The sequence below is a fragment of the Ranitomeya variabilis genome, chromosome 4 (genome assembly GCF_051348905.1).
Source record: "Ranitomeya variabilis isolate aRanVar5 chromosome 4, aRanVar5.hap1, whole genome shotgun sequence".
Classification (NCBI taxonomy): domain Eukaryota; kingdom Metazoa; phylum Chordata; class Amphibia; order Anura; family Dendrobatidae; genus Ranitomeya; species Ranitomeya variabilis.
Window position 1 is genome coordinate 265,277,036 of NC_135235.1, and position 19,215 is coordinate 265,296,250.

At 42.2% G+C, this 19,215-nt stretch overlaps 1 protein-coding gene across 1 annotated transcript; it reads right to left on the reverse strand.

Annotated features, from left to right (window-relative positions):
- Positions 1 to 15,487: 15,487 nt before the first annotated feature.
- Positions 15,488 to 18,604, reverse strand: LOC143767825 (uncharacterized). The gene is made up of 2 exons (XM_077256346.1): positions 17,882 to 18,604; positions 15,488 to 15,544 (listed from the first exon to the last, which is right to left on the reverse strand). The coding sequence occupies exons 1-2, from the start codon at positions 18,602 to 18,604 to the stop codon at positions 15,533 to 15,535; spliced, it is 735 nt and encodes a 244-aa protein (XP_077112461.1). The 3' UTR covers positions 15,488 to 15,532.
- Between the last annotated feature and the right edge of the window lie 611 nt (positions 18,605 to 19,215).

The following is a 19,215-nucleotide window of genomic DNA, read 5'->3' on the forward strand; positions in this document are numbered from 1 at the left end:
TCACCTACCATAAGACAATGACCCTAAGCACACAGCTAAAATAACAAAGCAGTGGCTTCAGAACAACTCTGTGACCATTCTTGACTGGCCCAGCCAGAGCCCTGACCTAAACCCAATGGAGCATCTCTGGAGAAACCTGAAAATGGCTGTCCACCAACGTTCACCAACGTTCACCATCCAGCTTGAAGGAACTGGAGAGGATCTGCAAGGAAGAATGGCCGAGGATCCCCAAATCCGGGGGTGAAAAACTTGTTGCATCATTCCCAAGAAGACTCATGGCTGTACTAGCTCAAAAGGTGCTTCTACTCAATACTGAGCAAAGGGTCTGAAGACTTATGACCATGTGATATTTCAGTTTTTCTTTTTTAATAAAGTTGCAAAAATTACTACATTTCTGTTTTTTTTGCAGTCAAGATGGGGTGCAGAGTGTACATTAGGCCAGTCTCACACGTCCAGATAATTCCGGTACCGGAGAAAACGGTACCGGAGTTATCCGTGTCCGTGTGCTCACGTAGGCCATCCGTGTGGGATCCGTGTGATGTCCGTGAGTACGTTTTTAAGGTCCGTGTGCTGTCCGTGTGCTGTCCGTGTGTCCATGTCCATGTATTGCAACAATTTTTACAATTGTAACCCTATGACAGGAAAAACGCACACGGACAGCACACGGATGTCACACGGACAGCATCCGTGTGCGGTACGTGTTTACACGGACCCATTGACTTTAATGGGTCCGTGTGATCGGTGCGCTCCCACAAACACTGACATGTCTCCGTGTTTTGCAAACGTACACACGGTCCGGGAAAAATCACTGATATCTGCAGAGACACATTCATTTTAATTTGTCTACGTGTGTCAGTGTCTCCGGTACGTGAGAAAACTGTCACTACACGTACCGGAGCCACTGACGTGTGAAACCGGCCTTAATGAAAGTCTGTTTTTCTCGCAAATAAGTATGAGCCCTTAGGCCAGTCTCACACGTCCAGATAATTCCGGTACCGGAAAAATCAGTACCGGAGTTATCCGTGTCCGTGTGCTCACGTGGCACATCAGTGTGGCACACGTGCGGCAGCCGTGTGCCGCCCGTGTGCCGACTGGGTACCACACAGACCGTGCACGAGACAGCGCTAGAGATAAGCGCTGTCCCCTGCATCTGGTGCTGAAGCCGGAATTCATTCCTTCCCCCCAGCAGCGTTCGCTGGAGAGAAGGAATGAAAAATCATTGTTTTTTGTGTGTTTAAAATAAAGATCCCGGTCACCGCCCGCCTCCCACCCCCTGTGCGCCCGCCCGCTGGAAATCAAATACTCACCCGGCTCCCTCGATGCTTCCTCTCAGCGCCGCAGCTTCTTCCTGTATGAGTGGTCACGTGGTACCGCTCATTACAGTGATGAATATGCGGCTCCACCCCTATGGGGTAATTGTTTTATTTTTACTTTTAAATAGATTTTCTCATTTTTTTTTCCTATTACGTAATTAAAACAATGCTAGTATTTTTTTTAGGCAAAAATGCATCAAAAAGACTTAGAAAAAACTAAAATAAGACGCGAGGGCATCTTTGTGGCGTTTTTGCAGCCTTCCCATTCACTTCTATCGTAAAGTTTGGAGCAACTTCATGGCTTCAGAAGCCGAAACGTAGGAACAGAAAGTTGTTTTTCAATAGAAATAAAATGGGAGTCGAACTTTCAAGTGTTTTAAGGATTTTTCTGCTGATTTTGAAGTGGACTTGCTCCAAAACACTCCTCAAAAAAACACTGTGTGAAGATAGCCCAAACTTCTCAAAAATGAAAATTTCCTGTAAGCGGTTTCCACTTGAAAAACTCAACTAGAAAAATATTGATTTTTTCCTTTAAAATTATTTGAAAAATGCCTGGTAAGAAAAAAAACGTAATATATTGCGTCTTTAAAGCGGATTTGACGTGGAAACTGCTTCAAATTTGACAGTTCCAAATCAAAAGGCTGCGAAACACCATGTGGGAAAAATCACTGAAAAAACCTATCCATGCAAAAAAAAAAAATCCTCCAAAAAACAAACAACACGCATTTGCTGAACTTATTGGATTTTTCTGTTTCCCAAACAAATCTGTGTGATTCGAGCCTAATACACAGTCAATGAGTTTATAGGATGAAAAATCCTCATTGTATAGTAAAGAGGACCCCTGAGAAAGAAAAAAGAGGTCGCTAATACGCTAAAATCGATTCTCCACATTTTATTTTGTGAGAAACGGCCACCTACTGAACACATGACTGAACATGGAAACCTTCATATTCAGTCAGTTCCCATTATATGAGGATGTAACCTCATTATATGAGGTAATTGTGTCACTCTACGAGGTAGGTTGAATTATGAGATTTTTGTGTCACCATATGTAGTAGCTGTGTCACTATATGCAGTAGTGTTCTCATATGAGGTAGTTGTGTCACTAGATGCAGTAGTGTTCTCATATATGAGGTAGTTGTGTCACTAGATGCAGTAGTGTTCTCATATATGAGGTAGTTGTGTCACTAGATGCAGTAGTGTTCTCATATATGAGGTAGTTGTGTCACTAGATGCAGTAGTGCTCTCATATGAGGTAGTTGTGTCACTAGATGCAGTAGTGTTCTCATATGAGGTAGTTGTGTCACTATATGCAGTAGTTTTCTCATATATGAGGTAGTTGTGTCACTATATGTGATACTTCTCTCATTATATGAGGTAGTTGTGTCACTAGATGCAGTAGTGTTCTCATATGAGGTAGCTATGTCACTATATGCAGTAGTTTTCTCATATATGAGGTAGTTGTGTCACTATATGTGATACTTCTCTCATTATATGAGGTAGTTGTGTCACTAGATGCAGTAGTGTTCTCATATGAGGTAGTTGTGTCACTATATGCAGTAGTGTTCTCATATGAGGTAGTTGTGTCACTAGATGCAGTAGTGTTCTCATATGAGGTAGTTGTGTCACTATATGCAGTAGTTTTCTCATATATGAGGTAGTTGTGTCACTATATGTGATACTTCTCTCATTATATGAGGTAGTTGTGTCACTAGATGCAGTAGTGTTCTCATATGAGGTAGCTATGTCACTATATGCAGTAGTTTTCTCATATATGAGGTAGTTGTGTCACTATATGTGATACTTCTCTCATTATATGAGGTAGTTGTGTCACTAGATGCAGTAGTGTTCTCATATGAGGTAGTTGTGTCACTATATGCAGTAGTGTTCTCATATGAGGTAGTTGTGTCACTAGATGCAGTAGTGTTCTCATATGAGGTAGTTGTGTCACTAGATGCAGTAGTGTTCTCATATGAGGTAGCTATGTCACTATATGCAGTAGTGTTCTCATATGAGGTAGTTGTGTCACTAGATGCAGTAGTGTTCTCATATGAGGTAGTTGTGTCACTAGATGCAGTAGTGTTCTCATGAGGTAGCTATGTCACTATATGCAGTAGTGTTCTCATATGAGGTAGCTATGTCACTATATGCAGTAGTTTTCTCATATATGAGGTAGTTGGGTCACTATATGTGATACTTCTCTCATTATATGAGGTAGTTGTGTCACTATTTGAGGCATTTAGTTCATTATATTAGTTATTTTTGTCACTATATAACATCGTGCTCAATATATGATCTGGTTGTGTCACTATATGCTGTAGTTTTCTCATATATGAGGTAGTTGTGTCGTTATATGAAGCAGTTATGTCACTATATGAGGCCGTTGTGTCACTAAATTAAGTTGTGTCACTATGTGGTCGTTTTCCCATACATGAGGTAGCTGTGTCACTAAATGCGGTACTTCTCTCATTATGAGGTAGTTCTGTCACTATATGACGTTGTTCTCATTATATGAGGTAGTTATGTCACTAGTCAGTTGTTATTAGGTAGTTGTGTCACTACTTGTGGTATTTCTCTCATTATACGAATTTCTTTTGTCAAACTATGTGGTACTTCTCTTACTATGAGGTAGTTCTGCCACTATATGGTGAGTGGTTCTCATTATATGAGGTAGTTCTGTCACTATATGATGCTGTTCTCTCATTATATGAGGTATATACCTCATATAATGAGAGAACTGCCGCAAATAGTCACCTCATATAGCGAGAACTGCATCATATAGTGACAGAACTACCTCATATAATCTATCACTGATTATGGCCTCTCCCCCGGTGAGGGAGGTCACTGCCACTTCTCCCCGGTCACTGCCGCTTCTCCCCTCACTGCCCTGACGATGCGCAGGTTCCCGCTCAAAGTACCGGACAGGTGAGTTAGGAGGGAAGCAGGCGCGCGGCACCGGGTTCCCGCCGGTGACTCGCGGCAGCCCCGCCCCCACATGTCACCTATATAAGCGGTGTGAGGCAGAGCCGCCTGTGTGTAGTCAGTGAGGAGGCGCCACAGGTGAGAATGTCCACAGGTGAGAATGTCCACAGGGACTGGACCCACGGGGGTGACACAGACATATACATCCTGGGTGCAGTATATTACACACTGGGGGCATGTAATGGCCATTTATATCACACCTCCATCACCTGCAGGAGTTGTATATCGCTATATACCCTCAGCTCCTTTATTATTGCACTTTCTCCATTGTTTAAGGATATATTTGCCTCCTCGCTCCTTTAAGCCCCGTGGAGATTTTCTTATTTTTCTCCTTTTTTTTTCTTTCCATGTTCCAAGCTTTTCTATTATTTTCCGCTGGCGGGCGTACGAAGATTTTAGATGTGGCTTTGAATGACACTTTTTATTTTACCATTTAATTTACTTACAAAAAATGCCAAGATATAGTGAAAAAAAAGTATTTTATTTTTATGGGGTTCATTGTGTGTTCAAAATGTCCGGGTAACACGACTGTTCTAATCAACCCGACTATGGCACTACCAAACTTGTGTTGTTTGTTTTTTTTTTTTTAATTTAGGTTGTAACAAAAAATTTGTAAAACTTGTAAAAAAAAGTTTTCCAAGACCCGTAACTTTTTTCTTTAGTTGATGGAGCTTTGTGAGGACTTGCTTAGCTGTGTGAGGACTTGCTTATTTACATATATATATAATATATATATATATATATACACACACACATATTTTACTTTTGGGGTCAGTTCAATATTTTGATCTTTTTATCGCATTGCTTTGGGGAGGTGTAATGACCGGAAACCGGCAATTCTTGAGATTGTATCACAGGGTACTGGTCAGTGCCTAAATTGACATGCTTCTGGGATTGTGGCACTTAAATGCTGCTGTCTGTTATTGACAGCAGCATGTAAGAGGTTACAGAGGACCCGAAAACAGGTCAAAAGTGGTCATTTTTTACCTTATTTTATTCCTACTGTTCTCATTATTCTATTTTTTATTTGTTTAAAATTTGCCTTGTATTTCCAGAGATATTGCCCTTTATATTTACAGCTATTTTTTCTCATTTTACAAGGGGGGTATGGCTCACTGGTTCCTCGGGGGAGGGTCTTTAGGCAGCGTGGCCTTATTCGCCTATCAGAAACGCCATCTTGGTAAAGACCGTAATAATTGGCACTAAATAAAAAGCCCCTTATCTCTGTAACATCATGGCGGATTTAAAAAAAAAAAAGCTAAATACTCACAGAGGAGTGAAAACCAAACCACCAAGGATATGAAATCACCAGAAAAAAATTTTTTTTATGTAATTGTTGCCAATCTTATAAATAAAGGCATATTTTCTTATTCCCAAGTTCATTTATTTTCTGGTGATTTCATATCCTTGGTGGTTTGGTTTTCACACTTTTATTACAGTGGTTTCCACTGGTAATATTTCACAGCACACCCTGACCACGGGCATATTTGTATTGAGAATATTCTCTAGATTTATTTAATTCTGTGGATCACTTTGGGCAGTCTGTGTTTAATAATTATACTCACAGAGGAGCAGCGGAGACATATGACCTGGTGACAGGTCTTATTGAAACCGCAACAGTGGTTGCAGTATAACACAGCCGGCACCCTCCATGTGTGGAGTGAGTTCAGCTCCTGAGGCTGCTTCATAGGACCACACCATACATGTAAGAGGTTGGTTTAAAGGGGTTCTGCAGCGCCTCTCATATCTGCATGGGGCATTGCAAGATTCTGCTGCTCAGTATCAGGTCGCAGGCGTCTTGCACACACCAGTTCTGGTAATGCAGCTCAGTCCTATTAATTTCAGAGGGACTGAGCTGCAGTACCAGGCACAGCCGACATGACATGTATGGTCCTGAGCCTGGTAAACACTTAACAGCACATGGCACTCCACAGTTCCCCTTTAGCCACCTGATTAGTGGGGTAGCCAAGAGTCATACCTTATCCCATTTGATATTATTAGGCTATCCTAAAGACAGGTTACCAATATCAGATGCATGGAAAATCCCTTTAAGACAGCTATACACATTTTAAAGCCCCCGACTGAATGCTCACTCATCCAGCTGTTATCTCTTGAACATCTTTCATAATGTAGCAGCTTATTGCCAGGGCCGTATTTGCCACTAGGCACTTGAGGGCACGTGCCTAGGGCGAGGACAATGCAGGGGGCGGCACCTGAGCAAGGTTTGTTTTTTTTGTTTTTTTTTATAAGTCCTGGGCCATCTCCCGACCAACCGCCTCAATGCCCCCGCGCCCCCCACGCCCCCCCAGCCGCCCGCCCGCCTACCACCCACCCGTCCTTGAAGACGATACTGACCCTGCCCCAGCGATGCCTGGTCTCGGCATCTGCAGCTCATCCTGAATGAGCGGCATCACATGACTGCTCACGCAGGAAGAAGGTGCTGCGCCGGGAGTCGGGACAGAGCTAGAGGGATGACGGCGTGGCCGCGCGGTGTGGGACAGGTGAGTATGAGGGACGGGGGCATGAAGGAGGACATAAGCCGGCACGCCATGCAAGATGGGAGCGGGAGCGGGGGGTGGAGAGAAGCCATGCATATGGGGGGAATATGAGCCATGCATACAGGGGTAGAGAGAAGCCATGCATACGGGGGGGAATATGAGCCATGCATACAGGAGGGGGAATATGAGCCATGTATACAGGAGGGGGAATATGAGCCATGCATACAGTGGGGGAATATGAGCCATGCATTCAGGAGGGGGAATATGAGCCATGCATACAGGGGGGGAATATGAGCCAGCGCTTACAGGGGGGGGAATATGGGCCATGCTTACAGGAGGGGGAATATGAGCCAAGCATACAGGGGGAATATGAGCCATGCATACAGGGGGGAATATGAACCATGCATACAGGTGGGGGGAATAAGAGCCATGCATACAGGTGGGGGGGAATATGAGCCATGCATACAGGAGGGGGAATATGAGCCATGCATACAGGAGGGTTAATATGAGCCATGCATACAGGGGGAGAATATGAGCCATGCAAGCAGGTGGGGGGGAATATGAGCCATGCATACAGGAGGGGGAATATGAGCCATGCATACAGGAGGGGGGGATATGAGCCATGCATATGGGATGGGAGGGAGATGAGCCATGCATACAGGAGGGGGGTCATTATACAGTATTGAGCATCATGTGGGATCATTATACAGTATGGAGAACTGTGTGTGGCCATTATACAGTATTGAGCATCATGTGTGGCGGTTATACAGTATGGAGCATCATGTGTGGCCATTATACAGTATTGAGCATCATGTGGGATCATTATACAGTATGGAGAACTGTGTGTGGTCGTTATACAGTATGGAGCACTATGTGTGGCCATTATACAGTATGGAGCACTGTGTGGCCATTATACAGTATGGAGCACTGTGTGGCCATTATACATTATGGAGCATCATGTGTGGCCATTATACACTATGGAGCATCATGTGTGGCCATTATACAGTATTGAGCATCATGTGTGGCCATTATACAGTATGGAGAACTGTGTGTGGCCATTATACAGTATGGAGCATCATGTGTGGTGGCCGTTATACAGTATTGAGCATCATGTGTGGCCATTATACAGTATGGAGCATCATGTGTGGCCATTATACAGTATGGAGCACTGTGTGGCCATATTTTTTTTGTTTATAATTATTGTATATAAAACAGTGTGATATGGCTGTGGTTGGGACGTGGATATGGGTGTGACTAGTTGTGAAATGGGTGTGGTCAGAGGCGTGGCCTAAAATTTGCCACGGCGCACTACACGCGCCGCAAACTTTGTACCTCCTTCCCTTCAAAAGTTGGGAGGTATGGTACCGCATTTGCCAGATCATGGCAAGTGCCACAAATCCCATAGGGAATGAATGAGGCCGAACGCAGTGTTGCCGTAAGTGATCCGTTATGCGGCACATGCAGAAAAACTGCTGGATCTGCTGCAAAAGGCGACTTTCACATCAGCGATTCTTGCCAAAGTCACTGCCGATAGTGTCATACTCACCAAAGGGGGAGGCAGCACTAAAAGTGCCTAGGGCAGCAGAAACTCTAAATACGGCCCTGCTTATTGCCCAACATATGGATCAGACTCGGTAAAATCCGTCATGCACAATCTTTGGTATCTCAGACTTCTTGTAACATCTGGGAGGCCTCCATACACATCAGATTGTCTGCATATTATGCCACAGGCCCTCTGGACATGCCGGAAGATGTAGTTTTCCAACAGCTGTTGCAGACCACTGCTCTATATAGTGCTATTGACCCCAAACTGTGTGTCATGGTAAGGGTATATTCACAGGGTGCATTCACATTGCATTGTTTGCAAATGATCTTTTGCAATATAGATTTGCCATGATTTTTTGAAAATTGTGGCAAAAAAAGGCCAAAAAGACAAACTCACTGTACTGTGTGAATATGCCTTAAGGTCACCTTGAATGCATTTGTTTTAGGGGCCTGGAACATACTATAGAGAGTGTAAAGTGTCACATTGTATAAAGTGTAGACATTGTCACACTGTACTGCAGAGAGTCACATTGGAGAGAGTATTGTAAAGTACTGAAGAGTCACATTGGAGAGAGTATTGTAAAGTACTGTAGAGTCACATTGGAGAGTGTTGTAAAGTACTGTAGAGAGTCACATTGGAGAGAGTGTTGTAAACTGTAGAGTGTCACATTGGAGAGAGTGTTGTAAAGTACTGTAGAGAGTCACATTGGAGAGAGTATTGTAAAGTACTGTATAGAGTCACATTGGAGAGAGTATTGTAAAGTACTGTAGAGAGTCACATTGGAGAGAGTGTTGTAAAGTACTGTAGAGAGTCACATTGGAGAGAGTATTGTAAAGTACTGTATAGAGTCACATTGGAGAGAGTATTGTAAAGTACTGTAGAGAGTCACATTGGAGAGAGTGTTGTAAAGTACTGTAGAGAGTCACATTGGAGAGAGTATTGTAAAGTACTGTATAGAGTCACATTGGAGAGAGTATTGTAAAGTACTGTAGATAGTCACATTGAAGAGAGTATTGTAAAGTACTGTATAGAGTCACATTGGAGAGAGTGTTGTAAAGTACTGTAGAGAGTCACATTGGAGAGAGTGTTGTAAAGTACTGTAGATAGTCACAATGGAGAGAGTATTGTAAAGTACTGTATAGAGTCACATTGGAGAGAGTGTTGTAAAGTACTGTAGAGAGTCACATTGGAGAGAGTGTTGTAAAGTACTGTATAGAGTCACATTGGAGAGAGTATTGTAAAGTACTGTATAGAGTCACATTGGAGAGAGTGTTGTAAACTACTGTAGAGTGTCATATTGGAGAGAGTGTTGTAAAGTACTGTAGAGAGTCACATTGGAGAGAGTATTGTAAAGTACTGTAGAGAGTAACATTGGAGAGAGTAACTTTGTACTGTACCGTAGAGTAACATTGTAGAGAGCATTGTATTGTAGACAGTCACATTGAAGAGTAGCTTTGGGCTGTACTGTAGAGAGTGTCTTATTGTAGAATATCATACTGTGCTAAAGATGGGTTTTATTGTGTAGAGTATCATACTGTAGGATAGAAACTGTTACATTGTAGAGTGTCATATCGTATACCAGAGGGTTGTAGTATATTGTAGAGTGTCAACTTTGTACAGAGTGCCTTCCTGTACTGTAGAGAGTCACATTGTACAGAAGTTCTTACTGAACTATAGAAAGTGTCACATTGAACAGAGTGCCATACTGAACTGTAGAGAGTGTCACATTGGACAGAGTGCCGTACTGTACTGTAGAGTGTCACATTGGACAAAGTGCCGTACTGTACTGTAGAGTGTCTCATTGGACAGAGTACTGTACTGTAGAGAGTGTCTCATTGGACAGAGTGTTGTACTGTACTGTAGAGTGTCTCATTGGACAGAGTGCCGTACTGTACTGTAGAGAGTGTCTTATTGGACAGAGTGCTGTACTGTAGAGAGTTTCTCATTGGACAGAGTGCCGTACTGTACTGTAGAGAGTGTCTCATTGGACAGAGTGCCGTACTGTACCGTAGAGAGTGTCTCATTGGACAGAGTGCCGTACTGTTCTGTAGAGAGTGTCACATTGGACAGAGTGCCGTACTGTACTGTAGAGAGTGTCACATTGGACTGAGTTCCGTTCTGTAGAGTGTGCCCTAATGGATGGTGGAATTGTAGTGTGTCATACTGTACTGTATTTAGTGTCACATTGTAAAGAGTGTTATACTGTAGTGCAGGGGTCCACAACCTGTGGCTCAAGAGCCATATGTGGCTTGCGGCTGTCTGCCAGCTCGCTGCATTAGCACCAGGTGTACCAAACAGCTAAGAGTAGATCTCTAGATGCTGGGTTTTGTGTGTAGCCTGCACAGAAGAGCAGATCTGAATGGGGGTAAGGTAGGAATCCCTGGAGCTGGGCGTACTGCCTTGGTGTGATTTCAGCCGAAAACCTTTGGCTGAATTATACCGATAAGGGGGGCTTTTGGTGTCACTATTTTGAGTGGGGCAGGAGCTGGATGTGGCTAGCGACTGTCTCTTGGAGCTGAATGTGGCTCTCTAGGTCAAAAAGGCTGGGGCTTCTGCTGTAGAGTGTCACATTGTAGAGAGTGACATACTGTAGAGCGTCCTGTACTGTAGAGTGTCGCATTCTAGAGAGTGTCTTACAATGGTTTCTCGTCCGGCTGTAATGACCAATTTCTCACCATAGCTAGACGTAAACCTCCCATCTTATGTTGATCTTTTTTGTCTCCAGGCATGTACCCTTCTCACCAGTAATATTAGGTAATCTGGCAGAGGTCACCATGACTTGTTCTGATTACACTTCAGTTTTTCGTGTTCTTTCCTGCTGTCCATGGAAACCCTTTCTGAAGTGCAGTGATAGGTAACAAGCCCCATCTGTCATGTGTCTGGGCAGTGACCATACACCTGCCTTCTGCTATATTACATACACACGTCCATGGATACGGTTTGTATACAGAGAAAGAAACTTCAATAGACTTAGGGTAAGGTCCAAAGAGTCAAAAGAAGAAGCTTTTGCTTGGAGGAGCTTCCAAGGCTTCTGGCTGCTCCACAACTGCTTCTTGTAGATAGGGATCTTATTTCTGGGGGTCTAAGAAATGGATATGATGTCTTCAATCTGGTCTTCTAGACTGCCCCTATATACTGTTATACACGGTCAGTATATTATTACTATTAATAGGCTGCTTTCTACTTTCAGGTCTTCAGTATGGATGGATCTTCAGCCTGTGCTAGGTTTTCAGGCAGTGTAGTTAGCTGATTGTGTGGGGATGTAGATCACAATCACTAACTACACTACCATCAAAACCTAACACAAAGAACAAACCCGTAATGGACAGACTGGAATCTTACAAGATGTATTGATTTATTTTCTTGTTGATAATTAGATGTGTATTTTTCTGTGAAGAATTGCCAGACTTTACCCCTTTACCTATGCAAGCAACATGCAAGCAGCAAGCTCTGTGCGGGTGACTAAGCCACAACAGCAGTGTTTTCCCCATCCTACCCCTGGTGGGGTATGGAGCGTAACAGCCCGGTTACCAGGCAGTGTAGTTAGATGATTTGACATCTGATCAATCACTAGCTATACAGCCAGGTAAAGGGGACAGGAAAGCAACATCGTCTCACCAGAAGTCCTAACCACCAGCACAAGTGCACCGAAGTCTGTGTACTGGTATCTATTATGTTATTTTATTGTCTGCTTTTATTTATTGACACGTTTGTTGCACATGATACAAATAAAAAAAGTAACAAGATATATTTTGTGCATTTGTTATATTATTTACAAATCAAAGCTGGTCAGAAAAAGGAAAATTACCAAGTAGTTCAGCTTCAGGTCACAGCTGTATGGAGTCAGCAAAACTGTTTATGTAGTGTAAATAAAAAACCTGAATGTGATAAGGGGCGAAATGGTATGTCCTCTGATATCCTAAAGCCTAATTCACACATCCGTCTTTTTTCTTTATATGTGATCAGTTTTTCATCAGTGTTTGGCGAGTGTGTCAGCTTTTACCATCAGTGTTAGGGCTCCTTTCCACTTGCGAGATAAACGTCCTTGTCTCGCATGTGAAAACCAAGCTCTAGCGCCGGCACTCCAGAGCCGAGAATGCGGCTGCATAGCAATACATGGAGCTACACGCTCCGCTCCCAAGTGCCGGTGCCAGAGCTTGGTTTTCACATGCGAGACACGGACGTTTATCTCGCAAGTGGACAGGAGCCCTTATAGCCGTGATTTTCTCATTTCTATAAAAGCATTGCAAAGCTTCTCCTATCCATCTGAGTAAGTTCACACAAATGTATTTTCAGACCAAGTGCTGATCTCCTACACAGTTGTGCAAAAATGTATCAACTTTTGTAGTTTTTACAGCAGTTTGAAGCAGTTGCTCCAAAATAAGCAAAGCGGAGAGGAGACGGGACATGGCTATGCCCGCCCTCCAAACTCCGCAAAAGTGCTGGCGTTTCTTACTCCAGAAATGCTACTCTAGTCTGTGATTGGAGTAGAATTTCTGGTGAGGTGCACACAGGCACAGACCACTGAGAAGATGTGCTGAATTCATTAAATAGTGTGTGTCTCTTAATAAATTTGATGCATCATACTCCAGAAAGGCGGGGGCAGACTGGGGTGCCAAGGGACCACCAATAACCAACTCCAGGGCCCCACTTTTAAGCTACATTATCCTCAGTCACAATTTTATATAACAATGAACTGGGTAGATTGTTAAATGAATAAGATGTTATCTGTACATAGTGATTCATGTATATTGTGCCAAGTACTGCTCATATAAGAGAGTGGTGGCCCACTCTTGCACAAGGGCCCCAGGAGGATTCTCCTGCTCTCCTGTCGGCCAATCCAAGCTTAAGCGAGCCCCTTCATTAAGACTAGTGTTCACAATGCCAGCCTTTATGAATTGGCCCATATGGGTGAAAAAAAGTAAATGAGATCAAAATGTACGTTTTGACGTTTCAGTCTGTGCAGCAGCCATGTGCACAATCGACTGCAGATAAACAGCACACTGACAAATTTACGGCAATGTGCGAATTTTCCTGCACACACTAATTTCAGCCATTTTGCAGATGAAATGGAGGCAGTTTCAATGGCACACAGTTTGTAGACCTGTCCACAATGCGGACCTGCACACGGGGCTGCACAAGGGCTCAGTCATGTCCTAAGGCATGAACACCAGCATCCCTAGACCCATCACCTTCGCTAATTGTGGACGTGACGTGTGTCCATGTGCTTGACCACATCAAATACAAGTGCAGAAGCTGCCTTCCATAATGCTATGTTTTTTACACACTGACCTTAGGTCCATTGAAAAAATGATAATATGCACTAGCACATTCATTACCATTGGTGAGTGCGCTGTCCAATGCACCGCAATGACTGAAGTTACTTTTGTCTAAACCCAATCGTTGAGATCTCCATGAAACATGGTCCGAGTATAGGCTATGATGCACAGACTGACCTTGCGCCTCCTGACCTGAGCTTTACAGATTTATAGGCTTTTATGAGGGTGCGGAGTTCAGGTCGGCAGTCCCATGGCCATAAAGGAACTTCACGGTCCATACCGTACACAGATAATAAATTTGTTCCTTAGGTAATAACAGACTGGTACACGAGAAGTTCTAATAGGCCATAGATGTGGGATGCTGATACCACTGGTGCAAATCACAGTAAAAAAAAGGTCAAAGTGACAGGCTAAAGTACAACCTCAGTAGTTTTATTCATTATTACTGGGTACAACAATCACAGGCCTCGGCAGATGACTGTCTAAACAATACAGTGGGGCTTTCATAGAAGTGCATGAGGCATTTGCTGTACCGCTGTGCTTCCTGGTTCATAGATCTTACAAAGTATATTAATGTTGAAAAAAAAAACAGCTAATTGCAAACAGTTCTCCCTGGCTCAGCTGTGTGCATGTGACACTGCAGCATTCATATATATTTTTACAACCTCTGGCACTCAAAAACAGACAAATGTTTATATTTGAAAAAGTGGATTTATTCACTACCGGTCTTAATAAACAGATTATCTCCAACGTTTCGGCTAATTTAAAGCCTTTTTCACGGAAGTCTATGATAAACAATAAACAACATATAATCATACATTAAATGATATAGTATACAGGACAATTCATCTCATTATCTGTGTATCTAATCAGGTCATACCACATGATAGTGAAAAATCCTAAGGAAAAAAAATCACCAGAAATAAGTGAGTAGATAAAGGAATATGAGAGAAATATATGGGTGAACCCAGCAGCAATAAACCATATGGACATCATGGAGGCTTCAGAACAAGAAAAAAAGAAAAAGAAACAGAAACAAAAGAGCCACGTGCAGTCAGTGAGTAGCTATAACCTATGAAAAAACGCCAGGGTGAATACCATACACTGTAATTCATATAATACCTGAATCCTGGATAAGTGAACAGGCAGTCTAAGGGGAATCAGCCAATCCTATTTACAACAAACCAGAACATCGCTCTAATACCAGGAGGACTGGGTGGCGGTAGAAGATGTAAGATAGAAATATAAATACCTTAATGCATGTCCGTCCTCAGGAGACCGGTGTGTGTATGGGCCAGGAGTGAAAGAGGTGCCGTAAAGTGGATATAAATGCAGTGAACGCTGATACGTCACTTCCGGTCATAGCAAGTGCTATGTATGAAGTAAATGTGAAAGTGAAAGCTAGCACATGCGCAGAAGGCAGCAGGGGGAACTGCTGTAGGTACAACGTGATTCAATGAATTTACTACAGATAATTAATCAGCCTTGTGACAAGCGCCCCCTAGTGTAGTGAGCGGTAACTAACCAGAATAATCTGTGAGAAAAAGTGATGTCTGGGGAATACCAGAGTACGGTACTAACAAACATAAGCTGAATAAATAATACTAAAGCACAATAAATCTGACTTATATACTAAGAACCCACCTGGTCCAAAGGAAAAGAAAAAAAGGGAAACGACACCCATAAGCCAGTGTACTGGAAGACCCAGGCTAGAGAAATGCGAGAAGAGAGAAAATAGAGAAAATCTATTAAGGAGACCAATCAGACTGAAGAAAAAGGAAGGGAACGACATCAAAATATTGTTATAATATAATCCTTATCAACAATGATTATACACATATTATATATAGCAACATATAGTATAGGAAACGTGTTCTCAAGTAAGGAAACAGATCAAGTTGAATAATATTCGAATCAAGAAGGCATCTAGAAAAAAATAGAAACATGATTATACTATGATACAACACAAGAATAAATCTAAAGTTGAATTTCAGTAGGGAAGTACCTCATACTCCCTATTCATACCCAGGGGATGGAGAGTTTGAAGTGTGAAAATCCAAAAGGATTCTCTTTCTTTCAGTTTCGCGACTCTATTGCCACCCCGTCTCAGTAGAGGGATACTCTCAAGAACTTGAAACCTCAATTGAGATATCGAGTGTCCTGCTGATATAAAGTGTGCGGGAATCGGTAGTAATGTACGACCACACCGAATAGTAGACTTATGTTTGGAGATGCGGTCTCGGATATGTTGGGTAGTCTCTCCAACATATCCGAGACCGCAAGGACATTTGATCAAGTAAACGACATGAGTAGAGTCGCATGTAAAAAAACCTTTTATGGGAAACAATTTTCCTGATCGTGGATGTGAGAAGGTTTCTCCTTTGGTAACGTTGGAACACTGTGAACAATGTAGACACGGAAATGTACCCCTTCTCTGTGTCATAAGTGTGGTTTGCCTCAAATCCCTCCTATCACTGCCCACATCTGCTTTCACTAAAATGTTCCTAATATTTTGTGGCTTCTTATAACATAATAGGGGTGGTATCCTGAATTCAGAGATAGTGGGATAGGCTTTATGAAGTAATGGCCAATGTTCCAAAATGGGGCCTTTCAAAAAATTGGTGTAAGGGTGATAGGTGGTTACACAGGCCACTCTCTTCGTCTTTTGGGAACGTATATCAGGTTGATCCGTGGCTCTATTAAGAACCGAGGGGGGGTAACCCCGTGCCCTAAATTTTGTTTGCATCTCATGAATACGTTGTTGCAACACATCAGGTCTGGTGACGATGCGTCTAATGCGTTCAATTTGTGACTTCGGTAAAGATCTTTTTACATGACTTGGATGACAGCTTGAAAATTCCAATAGACTATTTCTATCAGTGGTTTTTATATATAGATCAATGTCTAGTGTCCCATCCTCCTTCAAAATCACCAGTGTATCCAAAAAACTCACTTTCTGGGGATCTTTCACCATAGTAAATGTCAACTTGGGTATCAAACAATTTAGATCCTGAAAGAATTGTGTAAGGGATGACTCGTCGCCTCTCCATATCAAGAAAACATCATCTATAAATCTTTTCCAACATACTACGTGTTGGATATATAAATGATGAATGTAAACAAATTTTTCTTCAAAAAATGCCATAAAGATGTTTGCATATGGAGGCGCGACATTCGACCCCATAGCGGTCCCGACCTTCTGGAGAAAAAACTGATCGGCAAACATAAAAAAATTCTTGGATAAAACCAGATCTAACATAGTCAAACAAAATTCCTTTTGTCTCACAGAAAAGTCGGTATATGTATCCAGAAACCATTGAATAGCATGTAGACCTCTAGTGTGATCAATGCTAGTGTACAAATTATTCACGTCCATGGTGACGAGTAAACATCCCTGAGGTAAGGTACCCATTGACTTAAGATACTGTAGAAAGTCAGTAGTGTCTTTAATAAAGGAGGCAATGTGTGTCAATAGAGGGGTTAGAATTTTTTCAATTGTTCTAGCTATTGGTGACAATAAAGAATCAGTGGACGCTACAATAGGTCTTCCTGGAGGACGTGTTAAATGTTTGTGAATTTTCGGTAACACATAGAAAACCGGAGTTACCGGATGCATATTATACATAAATTCACCAAGTTTAGAGTCAATGACGTTTTGTTCCTTGTACAGTTTAATCAACTGTTGGATCTGTCGGGAGATCTCTGAAGTGGGATCTCTATCCACAGGTAAATAGGTCACGTGATCATTCAAATGTTGAAAAACCATAGTATTATAGTACGAAGTGTCCATAACAACAATCGCACCCCCCTTGTCAGCCGGTTTAATGGTGATAGACTTATTGTTCTTCAGACTGTCCAAGGCTCTCTTTTCAAGGGGGGTGCAATTTCTCTTAATGGGAATAAGACCCTGACCAATTTGAGTACATTTATTCTGAATGTCCTGTGTTACCAGCGAGATGTATGTCTCCACCGGGTGGTTTGATTTAGGCGGATTGTAGTTACTAGGTACAGACAAATTAAGATCACTGAGACTGAATGCACTTTGTGTTATATCAGAGGTAAGATTCGAACTGCGGTCACTGGTTTCAGCCGTAGAAAAATGTACTTTCAATCTAAGATTTCTGAAGAAACGTTGAAGTTCCTGATAAAGTTGAAACTCATTGAATGATGGAGTGGGACAGAAGGAAAGTCCCTTTTGTAGGACAGTTAGTTCAGATGGTGAGAGATTGTATGAGGAGATGTTATAGACCAATTGGTCCCTACCTGAGACCGAGTTCTGATTCTGGAGTTGACGTCGACTGGTTCCGGAGCCCCTCCTCGTCGGCCTCTGTTGGACCGACCTCGCCTTTGCTCTAAAAAAGGAAAGGTATCACGAGGGTTAGAGTCATTATCGGAGCTGGAGGAGGCAGTGGAATATCCACGTCTAAATTGTCGACGATCCCTCTGGGTGTTATTATCACGCCATCTGTATACAGTTTTGCGATGGTAGTCTTCTGTATCTCGTAAAAACTTTAAACGTTTCCTGTCCTGTAGTTGATTTCTGAAGTCCTCAATAGTTTTCTCAATTTTTTGTTTCATACCATCAAATTTCTCAGTAGAAAGTGTATCACGCAGTTGTTGGTGAGTAACCTCCAATTGCTTCTCTATCTCAGAAATCTCTTTCTGAAGATATTCTATGGTTAAAATCATAATATCCATGGAGCACTTATTGAGAATACCTTCAAACTTAGAACAAAAATCTGGTTTCTCTGAAAATAGGGTCGGGCGTAGAGAAACGCGTAATCCCCGAGGTATGCGCTTCACCTTATGATATTCTGCCAAAGTCACATAGTGTAATTCAAGTGCTGTTTTCTTCTTGAGTTCACGTTCCCAATCTCTAGTGCGAATCTCTTCAACCGGAGTGTGTAAAAACTCCCCAGGAATATTAACACGAGAAATAATTTCATCCGCCTCCACTTGGCCATATGAAAGTGTGCTAAATGCCATTATAGAAAAAATTCCAAGGTGCTGCCCTCTCAAAAAATCACAATATATTCAGAGCAGGAGGGGCGCACTCCATATAGTAGGGTGGTGCTCAGAGGAAAAAGAAACTGAATATATATTTTTACAACCTCTGGCACTCAAAAACAGACAAATGTTTATATTTGAAAAAGTGGATTTATTCACTACCGGTCTTAATAAACAGATTATCTCCAACGTTTCGGCTAATTTAAAGCCTTTTTCACGGAAGTCTATGATAAACAATAAACAACATATAATCATACATTAAATGATATAGTATACAGGACAATTCATCTCATTATCTGTGTATCTAATCAGGTCATACCACATGATAGTGAAAAATCCTAAGGAAAAAAAATCACCAGAAATAAGTGAGTAGATAAAGGAATATGAGAGAAATATATGGGTGAACCCAGCAGCAATAAACCATATGGACATCATGGAGGCTTCAGAACAAGAAAAAAAGAAAAAGAAACAGAAACAAAAGAGCCACGTGCAGTCAGTGAGTAGCTATAACCTATGAAAAAACGCCAGGGTGAATACCATACACTGTAATTCATATAATACCTGAATCCTGGATAAGTGAACAGGCAGTC